Consider the following 19,707-nt stretch of genomic DNA (forward strand, 5'->3'; position numbering starts at 1 on the left):
ATCAACGCTGTTTGATATAATATGGTTTATAACAGAATTCTGTGCGGAAATCAAAATTTGTTTATGTTTGCAAAATACACTTAAGTTGATCAGTGAAATAGATGACTTTTTTTTGTTGCACTTTTGTCAGGTAAATAAAGGTTAAAGAGAATTAACAAATCGCATATCCTTGATTGCATTGTACAAAATGTCCCAATTTGTCTGGATTTGGGGTTGTACAGTAAATTACACACACTCACTCACATCTCAAATCTTCTTACTAATTAAATTTCGTTTTTTTTAAAAAACACAACCGCTTTAAAATTTGCATTTTCCATATGGGTGTGTGTAATTTACTAAGTATCATCCAGTTATGTGAATATATGAATTATAATATTAATTATTTTACTCATACAATGGAAAACCCCATTTTAAATCTCGAGGGAACCATTGGAGAATTAGTTTTCCGGGTTTTGACGTCATCCCTGCACCGCTCTATAATACTCTGATGTAAACCCAGCCGATCAGGTTGGAGCTCGCGGTTTTTGGACATCTCTTGTGATTTTAGTGTGTATTATGCATCATTTGAGGCTGAAACTTCAGGAACACAGTAATGCAGAACTGAGCTTTGAGTCGCCCACAGGAACATCAACCGTTCTGGACGGATTCTTTCAGGCTTTCCTCCAGAACTTTGTCTGATTTGCTGCAGTTAATGTCTGACTTTGAGCGTGTGTAGATCTGGTGTAGATCTACCGTGGCTCTATGTGTGTGTGTGTTTGGGTATCGTGGGTTTGTCTGCCGTGTCAGCACAAACACAGAGTCAGCGCTGTGTGTGTGTGTGTTCTTTATCAGTGCCAATTCAGTTCAGTAACAATGCCGTAACGTGACTGTGTTTGTCCAGGTGGATCTACAGAGAGAAAACACTATCCATCTCTCTCTCTCTCTCTCTCTCTCTCTCTCTCTTACTTTCTCTTTCTCTCTCATAGTGTGTAGAAAAACATTCTTTGGATGTTTCACTGATCTGTCATTTATGAATATATGTGTGTGTGTGTGTGTTTCTTCATCTCTGGGCACTTTTGGCCCTGTGCACTTATAGACATTAAACTCTTTTAAAGGATGTTTTTAGACCTTGTATATTAAATTAATATAATCCAATAGTGTTTATATGTGTGTCACAGGCCATTTTCTGCCATTTAATGTAATTTACAACCCATCTCAATTAATAACATTTTGCGGTGGAAATTACATTTGAAACATTTTTGCAATAAAATGCTGTTTTATTCTCAAATTACATATCTCATATTTCATCTCAAGCTTCTCACTGAAATTAAATGGTTTGTTCATTTTCCTTGTTTAGATTTTCCAAGCTTTAAAAATTATGCATTTCCATATTTTACAATTGGTCTGCGACAAGAGGACAAGCTTTGAAAATCCAAACAAGGAGTAAAATGAGCCTAAACCATTTCATTTCACTGAGACATTTGAGAGTAAATTTGAGATGTTCGATGATTGTATACATAAAATCGTTAGTAATATGAGATGTGTTGATTTTATACATGAAAAACATGAAAAATAGCACAGATAGTTAATAAAGGCCACATTTTATAGATAGGACAGTTTTAATCTGTCATTCATATAACAGGAAAAACATTGAAATCTAAAAGTGCCTGAAGAAACTTGCATGCGTGTACATGTGTTTACTTTGGGAACAAGATTGAGAGGGAGTGAGTTGTTGTCTTTGTTGACCACTTTGACGTCTATGTCGCAACATCATAATGTCCTTCACATCTTTATGCAGATCTTGAAGCCCCAACAGCTTTTAGTTTGCTTGAGTAGAGTGTGTGTGTGTGTGTGTGTGTGTGTGTGTGTGTGTGTGTGTGTGTGTGTGTGTGTGTGTGTGTGTGTGTGTGTGTGTGTGTGTGTGTGTGTGTGTGTGTGTGTGTGTGTGTGTGTGTGTGTGTGTGTGTGTGTGTGTGTGTGTGTGTGTGTGTGTGTGTGTGTGTGTGTGTGTGAGTGTGAGTGTGAGTGAAAGAGAGAGATTATGTGTGCATGTCCTCAAACATAGTTTTTCCACAATTGTCTCATACAGAATAGAGAACCAGTTCTGTGAGAGGGATCAGGCTGGAATTTTGGCAATTCCCAGAATGCATTCTGCTGGACGGCGTGCGGGTAAAGCAAACTGTGGGTCAGTACAGTGAAACCTGAGTCTGAACGCGTAACGTTAGTGTCTGGTTATTTTAAAGGCTCATAAAACCTGCTGCGTGTTTTTACCTTCTCCACTGAGGCATCATTGAAAAAGTGTTTCTCTCGAGTGCTTTGATGTTAAACAATCACTTTTGTGTTGATGTTCAGTAACTATAGGAGGACAAACACACACATTTATATGCAACAAACACTGATCTTCCCTCCATCATGTGACTTTCATCTTGACTTTTCATCGTAGTCTCTCTCTGTCTTTCCATTGCATCTGAAAGACTTCGAAAGAGCCGAGAGTTTTTATGTGAGGATCTAATATTAGCTCTGCAATGATAACAGCTGTCTCTTTTCTTCTTTATATAAACACACACACGACACACAAAGGTTTTCAATGCTCTCTGGACACTGAGAAGGGAGTATCTGTGGAAGTCCACTTGACATCATTGAAGCATTAAAATCTAAACCCTAAATTTAATAGTAAATTGTTGTGTTATGATGTTTAATGTGAAAAAATCTGGTTTTGCCATTTTTTTATGTCTTTTAAACTGATACTTGTATTGTAACAGTCACGTTGATGTACTTTATACCCGAGCAACTACTTATTAACCAATCCTGAAATGAATCAAACTCAATAAGAATGCCTTTTCACCATGTTTGTTCCAGTGAAGTGATGAATTGATGTACATTATATACAAAGTTCTGTCATGAAACTCTAGATGGCACAGGCTGATAGGCCCTTAAAGGGACAGTTCACCCAAAAACAGCTGATAGTATTGATTTTCCATATTATGGAAGTCAATGGGGTCCATCAACTGTTTGGTTACCCATATTCTTCTAAATATATTCTTTAAGCAATTCATACTGGTTTGGAAGTAAATGATGACAGAATTTTCATCTTTTGGTGAACTAACTCAGTCTGCTTGCAATCACATCATTCTCTACAGGGCAGATGCTGATTGGTTCCTGCTGTATCAGTAGCCAATGAGCTCGCTGCTCAACCTTCAAATACTTTTTCAGCATTTGCTGTAGCAGTGCAGTGCACTTTCAGAAACCCTCCACCTTCCCCAGCTCCACCTGTGTAGATCTGCTGCTACGGGGTTAAACTGTGTGTGTTACGTTAGCATGTCTTTCTCACAGCAATGTCTGTGAATGTATTGGCAGTAGCAAGTCCCATAGCAGCAGATCTATTCTGCCAAGACCAAACATACCAACATTGTCATGACAAAAATATAACAGAAAATATACTTCTGGGGTGAGTGTTCATTTATTTTTGCAATGCCATTTTTACACACTTCAGCTTTAAGGAGAGGATCAGGAATGTTTGTTCATACACAGGGAGTTTGATATTGTGCAAGAGCATAAACATCACAATTAAAGATTACGCTGACTGAGACTAAACACTGTTACACAACAACAAACTCAACTCTGCACAATAACAAACACATCTCTGCCCAATATCCCCTCCTACACGTGCTCTAATGAAAGACAGTGATGCAACAGTGTTTCTCTAAACACTCTCTCACACACACACACACACACACACACACACACACACACACACACACACACACACACACACACACAAGCTCACATGTGCCTCAAATTACCCCAATCAGAGAGTGGACTGTAATTGCTCCAGGGTCATTACAATCACACACACACACACACACACACACACACACACACACACACACACACACACACACACACACACACTGACTCAAAGCTACACGCCCCTCCAGAGTAACTCCTACCCCTCTGTGTCGTCTCGCTGGTAGGCTGAACGTGTGTGTGTGTGTGTGTGTGTGTGTGTGTGTGTGTGTGTGTGTGTGTGTGTGTGTGTGTGTGTGTGTGTGTGTGTGTGTGTGTGTGTGTGTGTGTGTGTGTGTGTGTGTGTGTGTGTGTGTGTGTGTGTGTGTGTGTGTGTGTGTGTGTGTGTGTGTGAAGAATAACTCAGTCATCATCAGTAACTGGCACTGGAGAGAGAGAGAGAGTCCTCAGGCTGTTTCCAGACTCTCTAGAGTTTAACTGAAACCTGTTTCGCTAAATTTGGTGCCATGTTTATTCCGAGAGGGTTTAAAATAAATGCTGTGTGTTACTGGAACTGTGTGTGTGTGTATGTGCACAAACCAGACCTCTCTGCCTGACTGTTGCAGGGCCATTGGCAGCCCGTTTAGGGGTGTGAGCAGCAAATAAGTTATGTTATTTCATTAATATTATGTCCATTAAATTATTTAATTTTATAGTTATGTATAATAATATCTTTTAATATTATATATATGTTATAATATGTTATGTTATATATAATAATGTAAGTGATATAATATAGTATATAGTACTGTACACTACCATTCAAACCCTTGAGGTCATTAAAAATAAAATAATTTAAAGCAATGAATACTTTTATTCAGCAAAGACTACTTAAACAAAAGTTACAGTAAATACATTTATAACGTTACAAAAGATTTATATTTCAAATAGATATTTTGAACTTCCTATTCATCAATGGATCAGTTTCCACAAAAATATAAAGCAGCACAATTTTTTTCAAAACAATTCTATTTTTTAAAGCTCTATCTTGGCCAATATTCACTCAATTGGTCCTGTTTTTAGATTAAATCCTAACAAAAAGTTATCAAATGTAATTTGTTTTGTCAGATCAGTTGTCAGATATGAACCAGTACATTTGATGTGGCCCGTAATGACTAACTAGAGTTTTATGAGCGTAAAACATCACAAAACTCTGAGAACACGTGCCAAATGTAATCAAATTCCAGTGATAGAGTCACTATAACTTAAACAAATCCTTACTACACAACTGTGATTTCAGGAAGTTTATTTTCCCCAGTATCCCCAGTATCTATGGGATCTTATCTTTCAAATTAGCCAATTTGTGGTCATTTTGTCCACTCTTCCAGTTTTAGACCCTGATGATTGCCCCTATACTTTCCATTTGTTTCCCTGCACAAAGACAGTCTTGTTTTTCTGTGTGTATGTTGGACGGACTCGTGATTGCAGCGGAGAGAATGGTATCTCTAATGCATTGTAAGTGTGTGTGTAAGAGGGTATAAAGGTGATTTATGAGTAGAAATATGTTTTTTGGTGAATTATTGAATTATGTGTTTCTCTGTAGTCCCAAAGAAACTCGTGCAGGAGTCGGTTTCCAGGCATCCATCGTTCCCATCTCCCCCATCAGTGCCTCATGACCCCAACGTGGTGGGAGACAGCGCCCCTCCTGACGGGACCCCGTCTCTGACCTCGGACTCCGCGCCAGGTGAGACACAAACCATAATCACTGAACCTAAACAAACACACACAACCTCAGCAGAAGTTCTGCCTGGAATCAGCTTAAGGGCGATCTGAAACCACACACACTCTCTGTGTACAGATGCTGATAGTTGCTGTAGCTACAGCCGTGTTTTTGACTGTTGAACAGAATCGGACTAAAGCTAAAACACCCACAATGCATTTCCTGTGAGCGGAGACTGTAAAAACGAATTTAAAGGTGCTCTAAGCGATGTCACGCGGTTTTTAGGCCGAAACATTTTTTGTCACATACAGCAAACATCTCCTCACTGTCCGCTAGCTGCCTGTCCCCTGAACACACTGTAAAGAAACGCTGTCTCTGTAGACATCCCAGGCTCCACAAACGGCAACAAAAACAAACTGGCCCAACCTGGACAACGAAACATAACAAACAGTGTTCCAGCCAATAGCCGACAAGAATGATTTGGGGGTGGGGGTTGGGGGGTTTGTGCGTGTGCACATGAAGTGGGGTGATCATGAGAACCAATGACATTTGATGTCTTTGATATTTAGACATACATAATATAGTGAATAAATTGCATCCAAGAGAAACATTGTACAAAACATCTACTTTTGTTGAAAGTTGGAAAGATTCATAATATTCATGCCACAAGATGATACCCTGGAAATCCAGAGTTCTCGCGAGAGCACAAGTTGAGTTTACTCTGGCGTCGAGTAATGATGCTCATTAAATATGCCCTTGTATCCGAGCTGCACCAATCACATCGGGTTATCTGATATAGGCGGGCCAGAGGCGAGCTAAAGATGACGACCGCGCTGTGACGTCAAAGTCATTAGTAAACATTGTAAGATGGCTATGGATGAACACCAGTTGTTTGAAACGGCTTTGGCCGCTACAATGAATGAGTTAGACTTGGCTTTTTATCTAAAAGAGGAACAGAAGACGGCGCTCAAATCGTTCCTTTGCAAGAAGTGCGTTTTTACTGTTTTGCCGACCGGATACGGCAAGAGTCTAATCTACCAGTTAGCTCCGCTGGTAGCTAAGCGTATGGGGCTTGTTGTGATTGGTCGTAGTGTTATCCAATTGCGTGCAGTGAGAATATCAAATGCATGCTTGGTGCCGCCCCTCGAGCTGGCCGATTTTCATTAGTCGACGCCAGACCATTAATCTTTTAGATTTAGGTCTGGATTTCCAGGCTAACATGATGGTTGAGTAGATGATGACAGCATTTTCATTTTTCGAGTGAACTCTTCCATTAACACCACATATGCACACACACGATGAGAACATGTTGATGAATTATTGATGTAAATCCAACTTATTCTTTTGTTTATTCCCAGACGTAAAAGCTTGGGGCGTTTTAACCAACCATAGAAATATAAACTTTCTGTTTTGTAACGATCTCATGATGATGTTGGTGATGATCGTGTGCATTTGATGGCAGGGAGGTCGACGCGAGGCTGGAGTTCTGGTCCTCCTTTAGAAGAGCCGGATCCGTCTGGAGAAAGCGATCCGAACCCAACCGTCTCCACCGTGATCATACCAGACATGTCTCTCATCAGCAGCATGCTGACGGTGTACACCTACATCACAGGTACAACACACACATCTGAGCTGGATCTCTGAATGCAAACACTCAAATACTCTACAGATAAAATCTAAAATATATATTCATTATTGAGTAGTCAGCAGGATCTCTGTCTTAAGGAAATACAAATGTGTTTTTTTTTTTTTTAACAAAGATCATTTAAAATCATATACAACTCACTTAGTAACCCACAACTATTCCAGTTTTACTAAGTATTTGTGATGGACAAAGTTTTGGGTCGGTAATATTTTTTTATTGCTTTTGAAAGACGTCTCTTCTGCTCACCAAGACTGCGTTTATTGGGTCAAAAATACAGTTAAACAGTAATATTGTGAAATATTATTATATTTTAAAATAACTGTTTTCTATTCAAATATATTGTCAAATGTAATTTATTCCTGTGATCAAAGCTGCATTTTCAGCATCATTACTCCAGTCTTCAGTGCACATATGATGATTTGATGCTCAAGAAACATTTCTGATTATTATCAACGCTGAAAACAGTTGTGCTGCTTAATATTTTTGTTGAATCAAACCTGTATTTGTTTATTTCATCTGTTGAACACAAAAGAAGATATTTTAAAGAATGTTGGTAACCAGACAGTTGACGGCACCCGACGACAGCCATCGGCACTGATCCTCAACAAACCAATCTCCATACCGGCGTGATGACTCCGATCTTAAACCAGATGGAACTAGATAATATTCTGATTGTTCCAAACCAATCTGACTTCTGACCTATAATGCGGCCTGAATCATAATCATACACTGTCCATTCATTGGCCAGAGGAGAACTGAGCGACTGAGCCTGGGTTCTCCCAAGGTTTTTTTCTCCATTCTGCCACTGATTGGTTCCTTGCCACTGTCGCCCTTTTCCACCTTTGTTGCCATTGCCTTGGCTTGCTTAGTTGGGGACATTAAATTTAACATTTAATTTAATATTCAACAATAATATTGATCTGCCTGCATTGACACTATTATACAAGAACTGAACTGAACAGGACGATGACATCACAGTTTACTCCAGAGCGGCTATATATAAATGAACTAAATTAATAACTCGCTGAACTTAACTAAGCTGAACTGTGACGCTATTTTCTTCTGGAAACAAACTTTGTTGCATTATTTTCCTGTTATCTGTGTAAAGCTGCTTTGAAACTATCTATATTGTAAAAAGCACTATATAAATAAATGTGACTTGACTTGACTTCAATAGCATTTTTTCCTACTATGGAAGGGTTAATCAACTCTTTTGATTACCAACATTCTTCAAAATATCATTTTTTTTTTCTTTTCTTCACTTCAACAGAAGAAAGAAACTCATACAGGTTTGGAACAACATGAGAGTGAGCAAATGATGACAGAATTTAAATTTTTTTTAGTGAACTATCCCTTTAAGAAAGTAAATGGTTCCATTTTGCCTCCATGTTGTCTTGAAAAGTGTTTTCTCTCTCTCCATCACAGAGCACCCGGAGGGATGTGCGCTGTTCTTCATGTGCGGTGTGTGTGCGGGTCTGTTCCTCACACTCCTCGCGCTGGTGGTTCAGATTTCCTGCCGTACGGACTGTAAACGTCATCACAGCGTCGCTAAGAAGCGTCCACGACCCGCGGACTCAGTCAGCGACAGCAGCGACTCTGATTCCGACTGGGACTCGAGCTCAGACCTGTCGGCCCGCCGGCACCGGCGCTTCGAGCGCACGCTCAACACCAACATCTTCACGTCGGCGGAGGAGCTGGAGCGAGCGCAGCGGCTGGAGGAGAGAGAGCGGATCATACGGGAAATCTGGATGAACGGACAGCCCGACGTCCCGGGAACGCGTAGCCTGAATCGCTACTATTAGATCGGACACATCCAGATGTGAAGCTACTACCAGGAGTTTCCTGAACGCTAAAGCGATTTCCACGTGTGGCATTAAACTGCACATTTCCTTTGCAGTGGAAATAGGCTCTTGGTTGCGGCGTGATTTATCCGTAACCTTCGCTATGCAGAGGTGAAAGGTCAAATGCTGCGTTCCCACCAGTCGGATGTGGAAATATTCCTACTTGATGTCCAACATCTCGCAGTTGTGAATTTACCCAAGTTGGAAGTGTCGTTCCGCTGAACTTCCAAGTAGGAAGTTGGACATTCCAATTTTTAGTGCAGCTGAAGCTAAGGCTCATGGGAGATGTAGTTGAGTTGAGTCTGTAGGCAGCTCTGAGAGGTGTGATAAGCTCTAAGCACTGTGATTGGTCCTTCACTCTGCCTGTCAAACAGTGAGGACCGCCTTCTGTCAAGGAGGCATCAACAAATTAAGTGCCTTAAAGTTTGATCTGACAAAATACAATAGGACTAAAACCTATTTGGACACTTACAAATATCTGAATGTCATTGCATTAGCAAACAAATATAACAAACCAGGCTGCATCTGCAAACAAATGATAAGCGTCACAATGCATTTTTCGGTAACACTTTAAAAAAAGGTTCCATTTGTTAACATGAACTAACAATGAAATATATTTTAAAGCATTTATTAATCTCAGTTTATGTTAATTTTGACATTTACTAATACATCATTAAAATAATTTAATGAAAATTTTATTAAATTTAATGAGAAACAAATCTTTCAAATCTGTTCATATTATTTATGGAGCTAATATGAACTAACAATGAACAGTTTTTTAAATAAATACTGTAACATATGTATTGCACATCATTAGTTCATTTTAGTCGATGCATGAGACCTTATTGTAAAGTGTTACCCATATTTCATCTTTATCACTAGATAATTAAATCATCTATCATATTTTTTATGTTTTGCTTAATGTCTGCTAATGCTGCCATTTTTTAAAATAAGTGCAACTTGGTTTGATATTTTACTATCAAATGCAATGACATTTGTACATTTTTAAGGGTGACTTTAGTGTCCATATATACATTAAGAAATTATTTTATATTTAAAAAGTTTTTGATACCACTATTTTTTTTGGATGAATTATTTTTATACTGATTGCTCAGGGATGCAATCCAAGTGTTCTGTGTATAATCTTCTGTTCTTAAAGGGGACGAGAGACATTCAGATGTTCCTGCATAGATGCAACCGTAGCCTCAAAGAGGTTCTTATAGGAACGTGATGCACATCAGCGTCGTGCCTTCAACACAACACAGTTAATCACTCAATGACTTTATTCTGTGTGTGACGACTGTGGTTAATGTGTTTCAGTTTCTGTTACATGACATGAGGGCTCAGAATTCATTCTGATGATACTAAACCATAAATAACTTACTTTACGTTCTTAAAAATAAAGGTTTTGTAAAAAAAAAAAAAAAAGTACTACAGGTGGATAGACTACCATTTACCTTTCCTTTACTCAAAATGTATTGCATTGTGACTTTGAAATGTTTAACATATGTAAATTAGGCAACATCTTATTTAACCCTCTGGTGCTCTTCGCATGGTGGTCAAAAATTACAGATTTTTCTTCATTTTAATGAAATGAAAATACTATATTTTAGTTTTTTTTATTTCATATTTTGTATTGTAATTTTATGGTACTAAATTATATTAATGCAGTAGTTATAATCCATTTATTTACTTTTTGAGCATAAACCTGAAAATGAAATTTCCAGCTTAAACTGTCGTGAATCTTGAATGCTTTGGAGCACAGACTTAAGTTTGGAAAAAAGTTTAAAAAAAAAGTGAACTTGAAGTTATAGAATTTTACATTTATTGTTATAAAAAATGCACCAAAATTGTATTTTCAATTTTTATATGAATTATATATTTTCCAACAGATGTTTACTCTAAAACTGTGAGAAAATCAAAGCCATAAATCTAAACAAGCTGTTTCAAATTTGAGGTTGATATCTCAAAAAAAAAATTTGCTTTCAGTAAGATTTTGTTTGGGCGCAGTACCAAACGCTTCCACTAGAAGAAATTCACAAAATTTTTTATTGCGAACTATATAAGTGTGACAATTTTTTAAAAAATTTTTAGGACCATTGAACCTTTTCGAATCATGTTGATGATTTTTTGTGTGCGTGTTCACATATCAAGTGCCAAAACCTTTAACAAGTTTTGTACTATTCCGATGAATTATTTTATTTTTTTTAACCATTTTTCGGTCAAAAATGCCTGAAGAGCACCAGAAGGGTTATTAATATGCTCATAAATTGAATATTATATCAAAAGTGATTAAGGCCCCACAGAAAAAGTCAAAAGAAAACTTGGTCAAGAAAGAAAGAAAAAAACGTATACAAATAAATATTAAATATCAAAAAAGGATATTTGATTTAAATTTTAAGATAAAATGACTCATAAATAAAATAAAATAAAAATAGCACATTTTAAGCAATACCTAAAATTAGGAATCTCTAACTATTATTAAAAAAATATGACCGATTTTAATAGATTGATAAGAAAGATTCTGACAAAGCTGATATAAGTCTGGTAAATGGTAAAGCCTGTATTTGCCGTCCTCTCGCTGAAACCTATATTTTTAGGAGCCCCTGCCCACACAGCGTTCATTTTATAAGTAATATTTAAGGTTTTTATTTCCTTGACACTCAAACCAAGCCAAACCATGAAGTGACTCAACATTTGTATGCATGTGGATTGTTTATTTGCACCTGAGCTCTTAAATCTTGTACAGGCAGGATGTTTGCTTGTACACCATCACAGACTTGTTTGTTTACTGCTGTTGTTTTATTTTCCAGTAATATTTCAGCATGGCTTTTATAGGAATATCAGCTCATGTACAGAGCAGGACCTGTGCAAGGTTTTGTTTTGATTGTTATGGAGCTTTAAATAAACTGCATTGAATAAACTGAACTTATAGCGCCACCTGTGGGTGAATGATTCACATCGTGCATGAAAGGAAGTGTTTACATCACCAAGACAACCGCCAGTTTTTGTGGTCTCCGTAGAGGCAGTTATAAACAATCCTCCTCAGGGAAGAGCAACGGTTCCCGTGAGAGAACAAGTTATATTAACTTATTTTGGTTACTTGCCTTTTATTTTATTTTAATATAGATTAGAGTAATTAACCATAATGTCTATAAATACAACACATGGGCTTCCTTTTCTGCCAGGCAACACTTTTCGCGATTTAACGGTGAGAAACTTTGACCTTTAGGTTTAGGCCCATATTAACTTTGCTGTCTTGTTTTTAAATGTTTCTGTTTTCTTTTGTAAAATCTAATTCTGCATTTTTAAATCTTTATAAATGTTCCTAATTCTTAGATTTTTGCTGGAAATTAATTATTCATTCTTTTTTTTCTCAAGGAGCATTATGTAAATCTATGTATGAGATATCAATATTATATTGTTATACATTTACCCATTCTTTCTGTATGCTGTTATTCAGAAATCCAGTTTCCACAGAGCTCAGACTCTTGATTTTAAGAACGGCTACGCTCTGCCCCGGCGGCCCACGGTCGGTATAGGACAAGAGCCTCTTCTGTCAGTGAACATCAGTCAAAGTGAGAGGAACCAGCTGATCAATGACATCCCGAACCTGACCTACGGTACAGACACACACCGACATCCACCGCTACAACACATACCGGCACACGCTGCTTATGACAAGAAGGTGAAGAATTTATCTATCTAACTTTATCTATCTTTCTATATATGCATCTATCTATCTCTGCATCTATCTATCTATCTATCTATCTATATATATATATGCATCTCTATCTGTCTATCTATCTCTGCATCTATCTATCTATCTATATATATATATATATGCATCTCTATCTGTCTATCTATCTCTGCATCTATCTATCTATCTATATATATATATGCATCTCTATCTATGCATCCATCCATCCATCCATTGAAACAGAACCAACCTCTCACCTTTACTCTTCGTCTTCCAGGTTCTGCGTTTCTACGGTTTCTTCCGGCAGGAAGTGTTCCACTCCCCAGATGAGCACTTTCGCATTCGTCCGGTGGTGATTTTTTATCACTTGGAAGATGACACCATGTGTGTGACCGAGCCACCGGTGGAAAACTCGGGAATTCCACAGGGAAAACTGATCAAACGTCAGAGGCTGATCAAAAACCAGCGCGGAGATCTTTACCACTGGAAAGACCTTAATGTTGGGATGGACATGAGTTTGTTTGGAAGGGACTACAGGATTACACAGTGCGATGCCTTTACACAGGTACACACACACACACACACACACACACACACAGACTGTATAGAGTGCTGTTTCTGATGGTTTGGTTTGACTGAGCGTGTGTTTGTGTAGGACTTCATGGAGAGTCAGGGAATAGTACTAAATGAGTCGGAGTCCATTCCCAGTGACCCGTACACCATCCGCCGCATTCAGACACAACAAACTCACATCACACCCTACGACCACAATTATCAGCTGGAGCGGTTCCTCACCCTGGATCGACAGGTAAACAAACACACACATTCCTGTGTGTTCGCCCACACATCAATTCATTCTCTCACTCATCATTTCTGTGCGGTCTCGTGTGTATTTCCAGGTGCTGCGCTTCTTTGCGCTTTTGGACAACCTGGACTCTCAGTACGGAGAGAAACGGCCTGTAACGCTGCATTACTATCTTGTGGATGATTCTGTTGAGATCTGTGAGCATCACGAGGCCAACAGCGGCCGGGACCCGTTCCCAGTTCTGCTCCGCAGACAGAGGGTTCCCAAACACATCAAACCAGCCTGTGGTGAGATCATAAACACACAAGTCAAGACACATTTATCTGCATAGTGCTTTTCACAATACACATTACAGCATCCATCCATCCATCCATCTATCTATCGATCTGTATAAAGTTGGACATACTTATACATCTAACTCGTGGGCAGCGCTCTGACATGTAGCGTGGTTGCGCTTCAGGCAACCCGAGTTCAAGTCCTGTGCCCAGTTGCATAAAGCACCTTAAGTTTTTCCCTTAATGTGTGATTTTCCCTCAGCTAAGGCTTAATGACTTAAGAGTATTGCATATAATCCCTTAAACAGTTCTCTTAGGGAAACCGTTAAGTGTTTCATGACAGCGACCCAGGTTTTGGGTAGTGGTGGGGGGAAAAATCGATTCTGTTCAGTATTGCGATATTTTGCGCACGCAATTATATTGATACAGTAGCGCAACGTATTGCAATATTTAATTATAAAATTATCCGTTTTACTTTTGGGTTATAGGGCTGTGACGGTGGGAGTTTTTTACCACCGCGTTGGTAATGGACCAACTACCTGCGGTGTGAGGGGGTTGTTTTGAGCAAAAAAGTGTTTATTTGAGCAATTCTGTCAAAGAAACAACACACTAAAGCCTGTAAAGTATTGAAATAAATATCAGTAAATATTGGAAACTTAAATAATATAATAAAGTTAAATCTATTTAAAAAAAATAAACTTTCGTTTAATACTTCCACACAAAGAAGCGTGATATAGCCCACCGCTCTGCGCTTTGAGAGGGATGTGGGACACGAGCAGGAAAGAGACCATCGATCTCTTTTCTGATATCTTCATGTTTTCTATTTGTTGTAAAAGGTATGCAGAGCGAATTTGATCTTCCACAAGGGCAAGACATTTAGGCTATGTTTGATATTGCGCTGCCAGAGAAAGCGAAACTAAAATCACCCGCGCGTGTGAAACGCGCTTTACAAATAAACTTGACCTTACCATGTCTAATAACAAGCACAAACTGTGTTAAAAAGAATTTGACGTACAAGTAAAAATGTAGGCTATCTCTCAAAGCGCAGAGCGGTGGGCTATATCACGCTTCTTTGTGTGAAAGTATTAAACAATTTTTATTCGTTTTATTTAAACATTCAATTATTATGTTATTTAGGTTTCCAATATTTACTGATATTTATTTCAATACTTTACAGGCTTTAGTGTGTTTTTCTTTGACAGAATTGCTCAAATAAACACTTTTTTGCTCAAAACAACCCCCTAAAAAAAACTCCCACCATCACAGCCCTATAACCCGAAAGTAAAACGGATAATTTTATAATTAAATATTGCTTGTCTGAAGTTTAAAATCATTGGTTACCCGTAAGCCAATCACATAACGTTTGGTTATGACGTGTGTTATGCGCTGGCTCAGCCGCATCGAACTTCCACTGTAAACACATGTATGATGCGAAAACAAAACCATCGAGCGAAATACCGGAGTGAACATGGCTGTGAACGACTTTTGCAGATTATGTGAAGTAAATCTACGCATCCACGGTACAATCAGCGTCTACGTCACGGCTCTCAGCCCGCCCTCTGTTCGTTGATTGGCCGGCTGTTTTGAGGCCGGAGGAAAACTGGGAGATAGGTCGCTATCTCAGACTGAGTACAGAAGCGAACTGAAATTGAGCAGAAGTACGAAGTCTGATGTAGTCTGGCTAGCTTTATGCAACCGGGCACCAGTATTGTGCCGAATCTCCCTGCCAAATTACAACCCTCCTCGTTGAGTCTGCTATCTGATTACTTAATCCTAACCCCAATCCTAATAATCTAGCGGATTCTTCACAACACCGATTTAGGGACCTTTCCCAATCCCATCCCCTTTTTTCTCCCTCTTCACTTCCTGTTGATTATCTACTCTGTCCTGTCTCAATCAAGGCAAACATTCAAAAAAAAATAACTCTTAAATATAGAGCTGTGCGATAATATATAGTTCTGTCATGAAACTCTAGATAGCACAGGCTGATAGGTCCTTAACTGCTGTATCAGTAGCCAATGAGAACAGTTGCAGCGCACTTTCAGAAACCCTCCACCTCCCCCAGCTCCACCTGTGTAGATCTGCTACGAGTAATTCATGTACGCTATATTGTACAGCAGCAGCATGTCTTACTTGCTCACAGCATCACATCGCATATATATTGGCTGAAGCAATTCCTATTCTTGCTCTGAAGCAGCAGCAATAACAGCAGCAGATCTATTTCCACCATGACCAAACATATCAACATTGTCATATCCATTACCAAACACTCATAGAGTTGTCACGACAGAAATATAGTTTACAGAACTCATTTGAACACAGAGTCAAACCTGCTTCAGTTTTGTTGCTTTTTATGTTTATAGAAGTTTAGACAGTAAATGACTGAATTCATATTTCACATGACATAATTAAATCAATATATTAACACAGAATCCTTAAACATCTCTCTTTCATGACTCAGAGCCATTCCCCAGCAGTGTTCTGGAAGTTTCCCCTCATGATGTGGAGGAGTATTTCTCTCCTCAAGACTTCAGGGTCGGTGAGGAGGTCCTGCTGATGGGGAGGCGCTTCCTGCTGTATGACTGTGACAACTTCACCCGGAAATACTTTGAGCAGAATCACCCCGACATCTTGCTCAAACCGTTTACTGTTGACACTAGGACACCACAAGACATCAAGAGGGTCAGATACATTCTCTTGATTGAGCTAATCTCGTATGTCATAAATGGTATGTCATTTCAAGTGATATATCTGGCACTTTCCACAAATAGGGTACACTCATGTTCTGTGTTTGCCCCACAGTCGTCTTGGACTATTCTGACATCTAGCGGTGTGAATGAAGCATCGCGCAAATGTTTTCAGTTAGCGATGTCTTTGCAGAAATACACCATTCAGAGTCAGCAGCTATGATTAATGCATTATGCCACTCATCTTTTCAACAAATAGTCTGAATGATTTATTAGCAAATCGATCTTATTTAAAAAATAAAATAAAAAAAACATAACAAAATAAAATTGATTATTTAATGTTAGTACATTTTTTAGAATATAACAAAATGTTCAAAATGTTGCAAAAATAACTTTTATAAATAAATGTTACATTGTAAAAATGTTTTTGCTTAAACGCTATTTACTGAAAATACACAAAAAGGCCTATTTTGTACCCTATTCATGGAAAATGGCCTTATGTTTTCTATCCACACTGTTTTTGAGGTAAATTATGTGTTTCATTACCCTCCATCTCTTCATCCATATATTCAGTCTGTCCATGAGTTTTCTGAACGCACACATGATTTTCATTGCGTTGATGATGTGTCATGCTGTCACGCAGGTAATTCCTCCGTATAACGGCTTCGGTTCTCTGGAGGACTCGTTACAGAACTGTCTGTCTCTGGTTCCTGAACCGCCCAAGAAAGACGTGATCAAACTGCTGGAGAACAACCACAAAGTTCTGCGTTACATCGCACGGCTGGTGAGAATGCACCTCATTTGCGTAATCTCCAAACGGAGTATTGCGCTAAAACATCGCAGACAGCGTGAGCAAATAAACGTTTGTTCTTAAGTGGTCTGGAATACTCAATCCTGATTGGTGATTTGCAGAATTATTTTCGTATCACTCCGCGGACTCGCACTCACTTTTTAATACAATGGCAACAGGCGCCATATTCCGTGTTTGCGATGACAATCATTGAGACTTTAAAGGTAGGGTAGGCAATTTTCGGAGATGCTAGCAATAGAATATCCCACCATCCCATCAGAGCGTCTCCAAAGCCACGCCTCCTTCAAAACACATGAACGCGTACAGCAGAGAGCATCATATGAGAGAGAGTTAAACTACCTCATATCTCAAAGCACATAACATTACAATAATAATGAACATAACTTAAAGACTCTGACCTGTACCACCTGACTGCTGCAGATTCATTTCAGTGCTGATTAGTGTTGACATTGAAACGCATGAATTCGAGTCACGAACCACTCCGAATGTAACGTCACAGGTTTCCATCTCCTCCAAATTACAGTAGTTATGGCGTGAACGCAGCATTAGCTGGTTGTTTTGGTTCAGGAGGAACTGTTAAAGGCGGCTGCTGTTTCGGTTGCGCTGCTCGGTGACTGACGTCTGTCTAACGAAACGCGATGATAATGTGTGATGTCTGCGTGAGCAATACATACGTTGACAGGCAGGTAGGACATCGTATCACTGCATTTGTAGCAAATGCAATGATTGGACAAATATGTCAGGGTCCTACGCCTTCCACAGATGATATATATACACATATAAATAAATTTAATCCACTTAACTTGGCGATTGCGAAGGGTAGTTCAGGATGCGAAGAGACTTTTAACCAGCGTAACAAAATATGTTTCTGAAACAAAACACCTACCCTGCCTTTAATAGGAGTACTGTTGCTGCCGTGTTCGTCTTGTTGTTAGGCCAATTGTTTTGTTTTGTTGGTGGAAGATTTAAGATAATATACAGGTAAAATTATCTAATAAATCTTACATCGATATTTCATGTCCACAGATGTATTGTTTGTTTAAGTAGCTTTCACTTGCATCAGGTCCTGTTCAACATGTCAAGGTTTATTTTGCGAAAATGACTGTACACTATTTCTTACATATCAATGTTATCATCCTCCTTAGGATTCCCAGAATCCCCTGGATGAGGGACGGCGCTTCGTTCTGTCTTACTACCTGTCTGATGACATGATCGGCATCTTTGAGAAATCCACACGTAATTCCGGCATCATCGGAGGAAAATTTCTAGAGAAGACTCGTGTCCCAAAACCAGGAAGCACAGTGGAAAACCCAGAATACTACGGACCAGCAGACTTCTCTATTGGAGCTACTGTGGAAGGTATAGATCAGAAACGAGACTTCCTGGGAATCATCACACTTTTTTTTTTTTTTTAATGCTTATGTGTTCTTTCTGCTCTCCTCTGCAGTGTTTGCACATCGGTTTGTCCTGACGGATGCTGATCGTTACGTGTTAAATTATCTGGAGTCAGTGTCGCATCACATCCCTGAACACACACTGTCTTCACTGAGACAGAAGTTTGTGGTCAATCAGACCTCAGACCAGGACAAGCAACGTGAAGGTAAAAAACATGTTCGGTTACATATGTTAAATATGTTCAGCCTTTCTGTTACATCTTCAACCAAGTGAAAAGGGGAAATGCAATATTCACGAAGTTCACCCAAAAAATTAAAATTCTGTCATTAATTACTCACTTCGTTTCAAACCTGTAAGATTTTCGTTCATCTTCAGAACACAAATGAAGATCTTTTTGATGAAATCTGAGAGCTTTCTGTCTCTCCATTGACAGCTACGCAACTACCACTTTGACACTTAAAGTACATAAAGAGATCGTAAAACGAATCCAAATGAATTGAGCAGTTTAGTCCAAATTTTCTGAAGAGACTCGATCGTTTCATATGATGAACTGATTTAATTTAGGCTTGTATTTATGTTTAAACATTCATCAATTCACACATCAGTTGTGGTAAACGGAAGCTCAAGCATGTTCGCTTGATGTGCGAGAACCAATGAGGTTCATTCTTGTATGTTAAGCTTCCGCAAGAACCATTGAGGTTTGTTATCGGGCGTATAAACCGATCAATTCACATGGATTCGTTTTACGATCTCTTCGTGAACTTTTTGAAGAGTCAAAGTGGTAGTTGCGTAGCTGTCAATGGAGGGACAGAAAACTCTCAGATTTCAACGCAAGTCTTCCGGGTTTGGAACAACATGAGGGTGTAATTCCTTAACAGAGTTTCACAAGACATCTCATTGAATGTTCTCTTCACAGCTGAGACAGATGGAGCTCCAGACCTCCTCCAGAGCTGAAATCTGCTGAGCAGTTCTGTCCAGTATAATGCTACCAATCCTCAAGATACCAACAGATATCGTCTGTGAAAAGGAGTTTTTGTTTTTGGATGTTGTGTTTTTCCATATCTAGTGATGTAAATGTTCAATAAAGACACAGAGCAAAACAAGCATATGTTAAATTAATGTT

The 19,707-nt window shown here is 38.8% G+C and overlaps 2 protein-coding genes across 3 annotated transcripts in view; both read left to right on the plus strand.

The window, feature by feature from the left end:
• eva1aa (eva-1 homolog A, regulator of programmed cell death a) overlaps window positions 1-10,339 on the plus strand; it is a 41,528-nt gene extending 31,189 nt beyond the window's left edge. For both annotated transcript variants that reach the window (XM_082148074.1, XM_082148075.1), the window contains exons 6-8: window positions 5,309-5,449; window positions 6,888-7,037; window positions 8,496-10,339. In XM_082148074.1, the coding sequence (XP_082004200.1) occupies window positions 5,309-5,449; window positions 6,888-7,037; window positions 8,496-8,872 (668 nt within the window). In that variant the 3' untranslated portion in view covers window positions 8,873-10,339. The remainder of the gene's footprint in view (window positions 1-5,308; window positions 5,450-6,887; window positions 7,038-8,495) is intronic.
• Window positions 10,340-11,984: 1,645 nt separating this feature from the next.
• On the plus strand, window positions 11,985-19,688 carry efhc1 (EF-hand domain (C-terminal) containing 1). The gene is made up of 10 exons (XM_082148069.1): window positions 11,985-12,122; window positions 12,375-12,599; window positions 12,889-13,176; window positions 13,267-13,419; window positions 13,511-13,703; window positions 16,153-16,373; window positions 17,022-17,162; window positions 18,335-18,548; window positions 18,637-18,789; window positions 19,501-19,688. Exons 1-10 carry the CDS (start codon window positions 12,060-12,062, stop codon window positions 19,536-19,538), a joined length of 1,689 nt encoding a protein of 562 aa, XP_082004195.1. The 5' UTR covers window positions 11,985-12,059; the 3' UTR covers window positions 19,539-19,688.
• Window positions 19,689-19,707: the final 19 nt, after the last annotated feature.

The sequence above is a fragment of the Leuciscus leuciscus genome, assembly GCF_965113295.1.
Source record: "Leuciscus leuciscus genome assembly, chromosome: 19".
In the NCBI taxonomy this organism is placed as follows: domain Eukaryota; kingdom Metazoa; phylum Chordata; class Actinopteri; order Cypriniformes; family Leuciscidae; genus Leuciscus; species Leuciscus leuciscus.

Bases quoted from the DNA above. Each gene is read 5' to 3' on its own strand.
- efhc1 (XM_082148069.1), top strand. From the start codon at position 12,060: ATGTCTATAAATACAACACATGGGCTTCCTTTTCTGCCAGGCAACACT. The intron at 16,374-17,021 runs GTCAGATACATT...GCTGTCACGCAG, and splicing joins CACCACAAGACATCAAGAGG to GTAATTCCTCCGTATAACGG. The intron at 17,163-18,334 runs GTGAGAATGCAC...CATCCTCCTTAG, and splicing joins TGCGTTACATCGCACGGCTG to GATTCCCAGAATCCCCTGGA.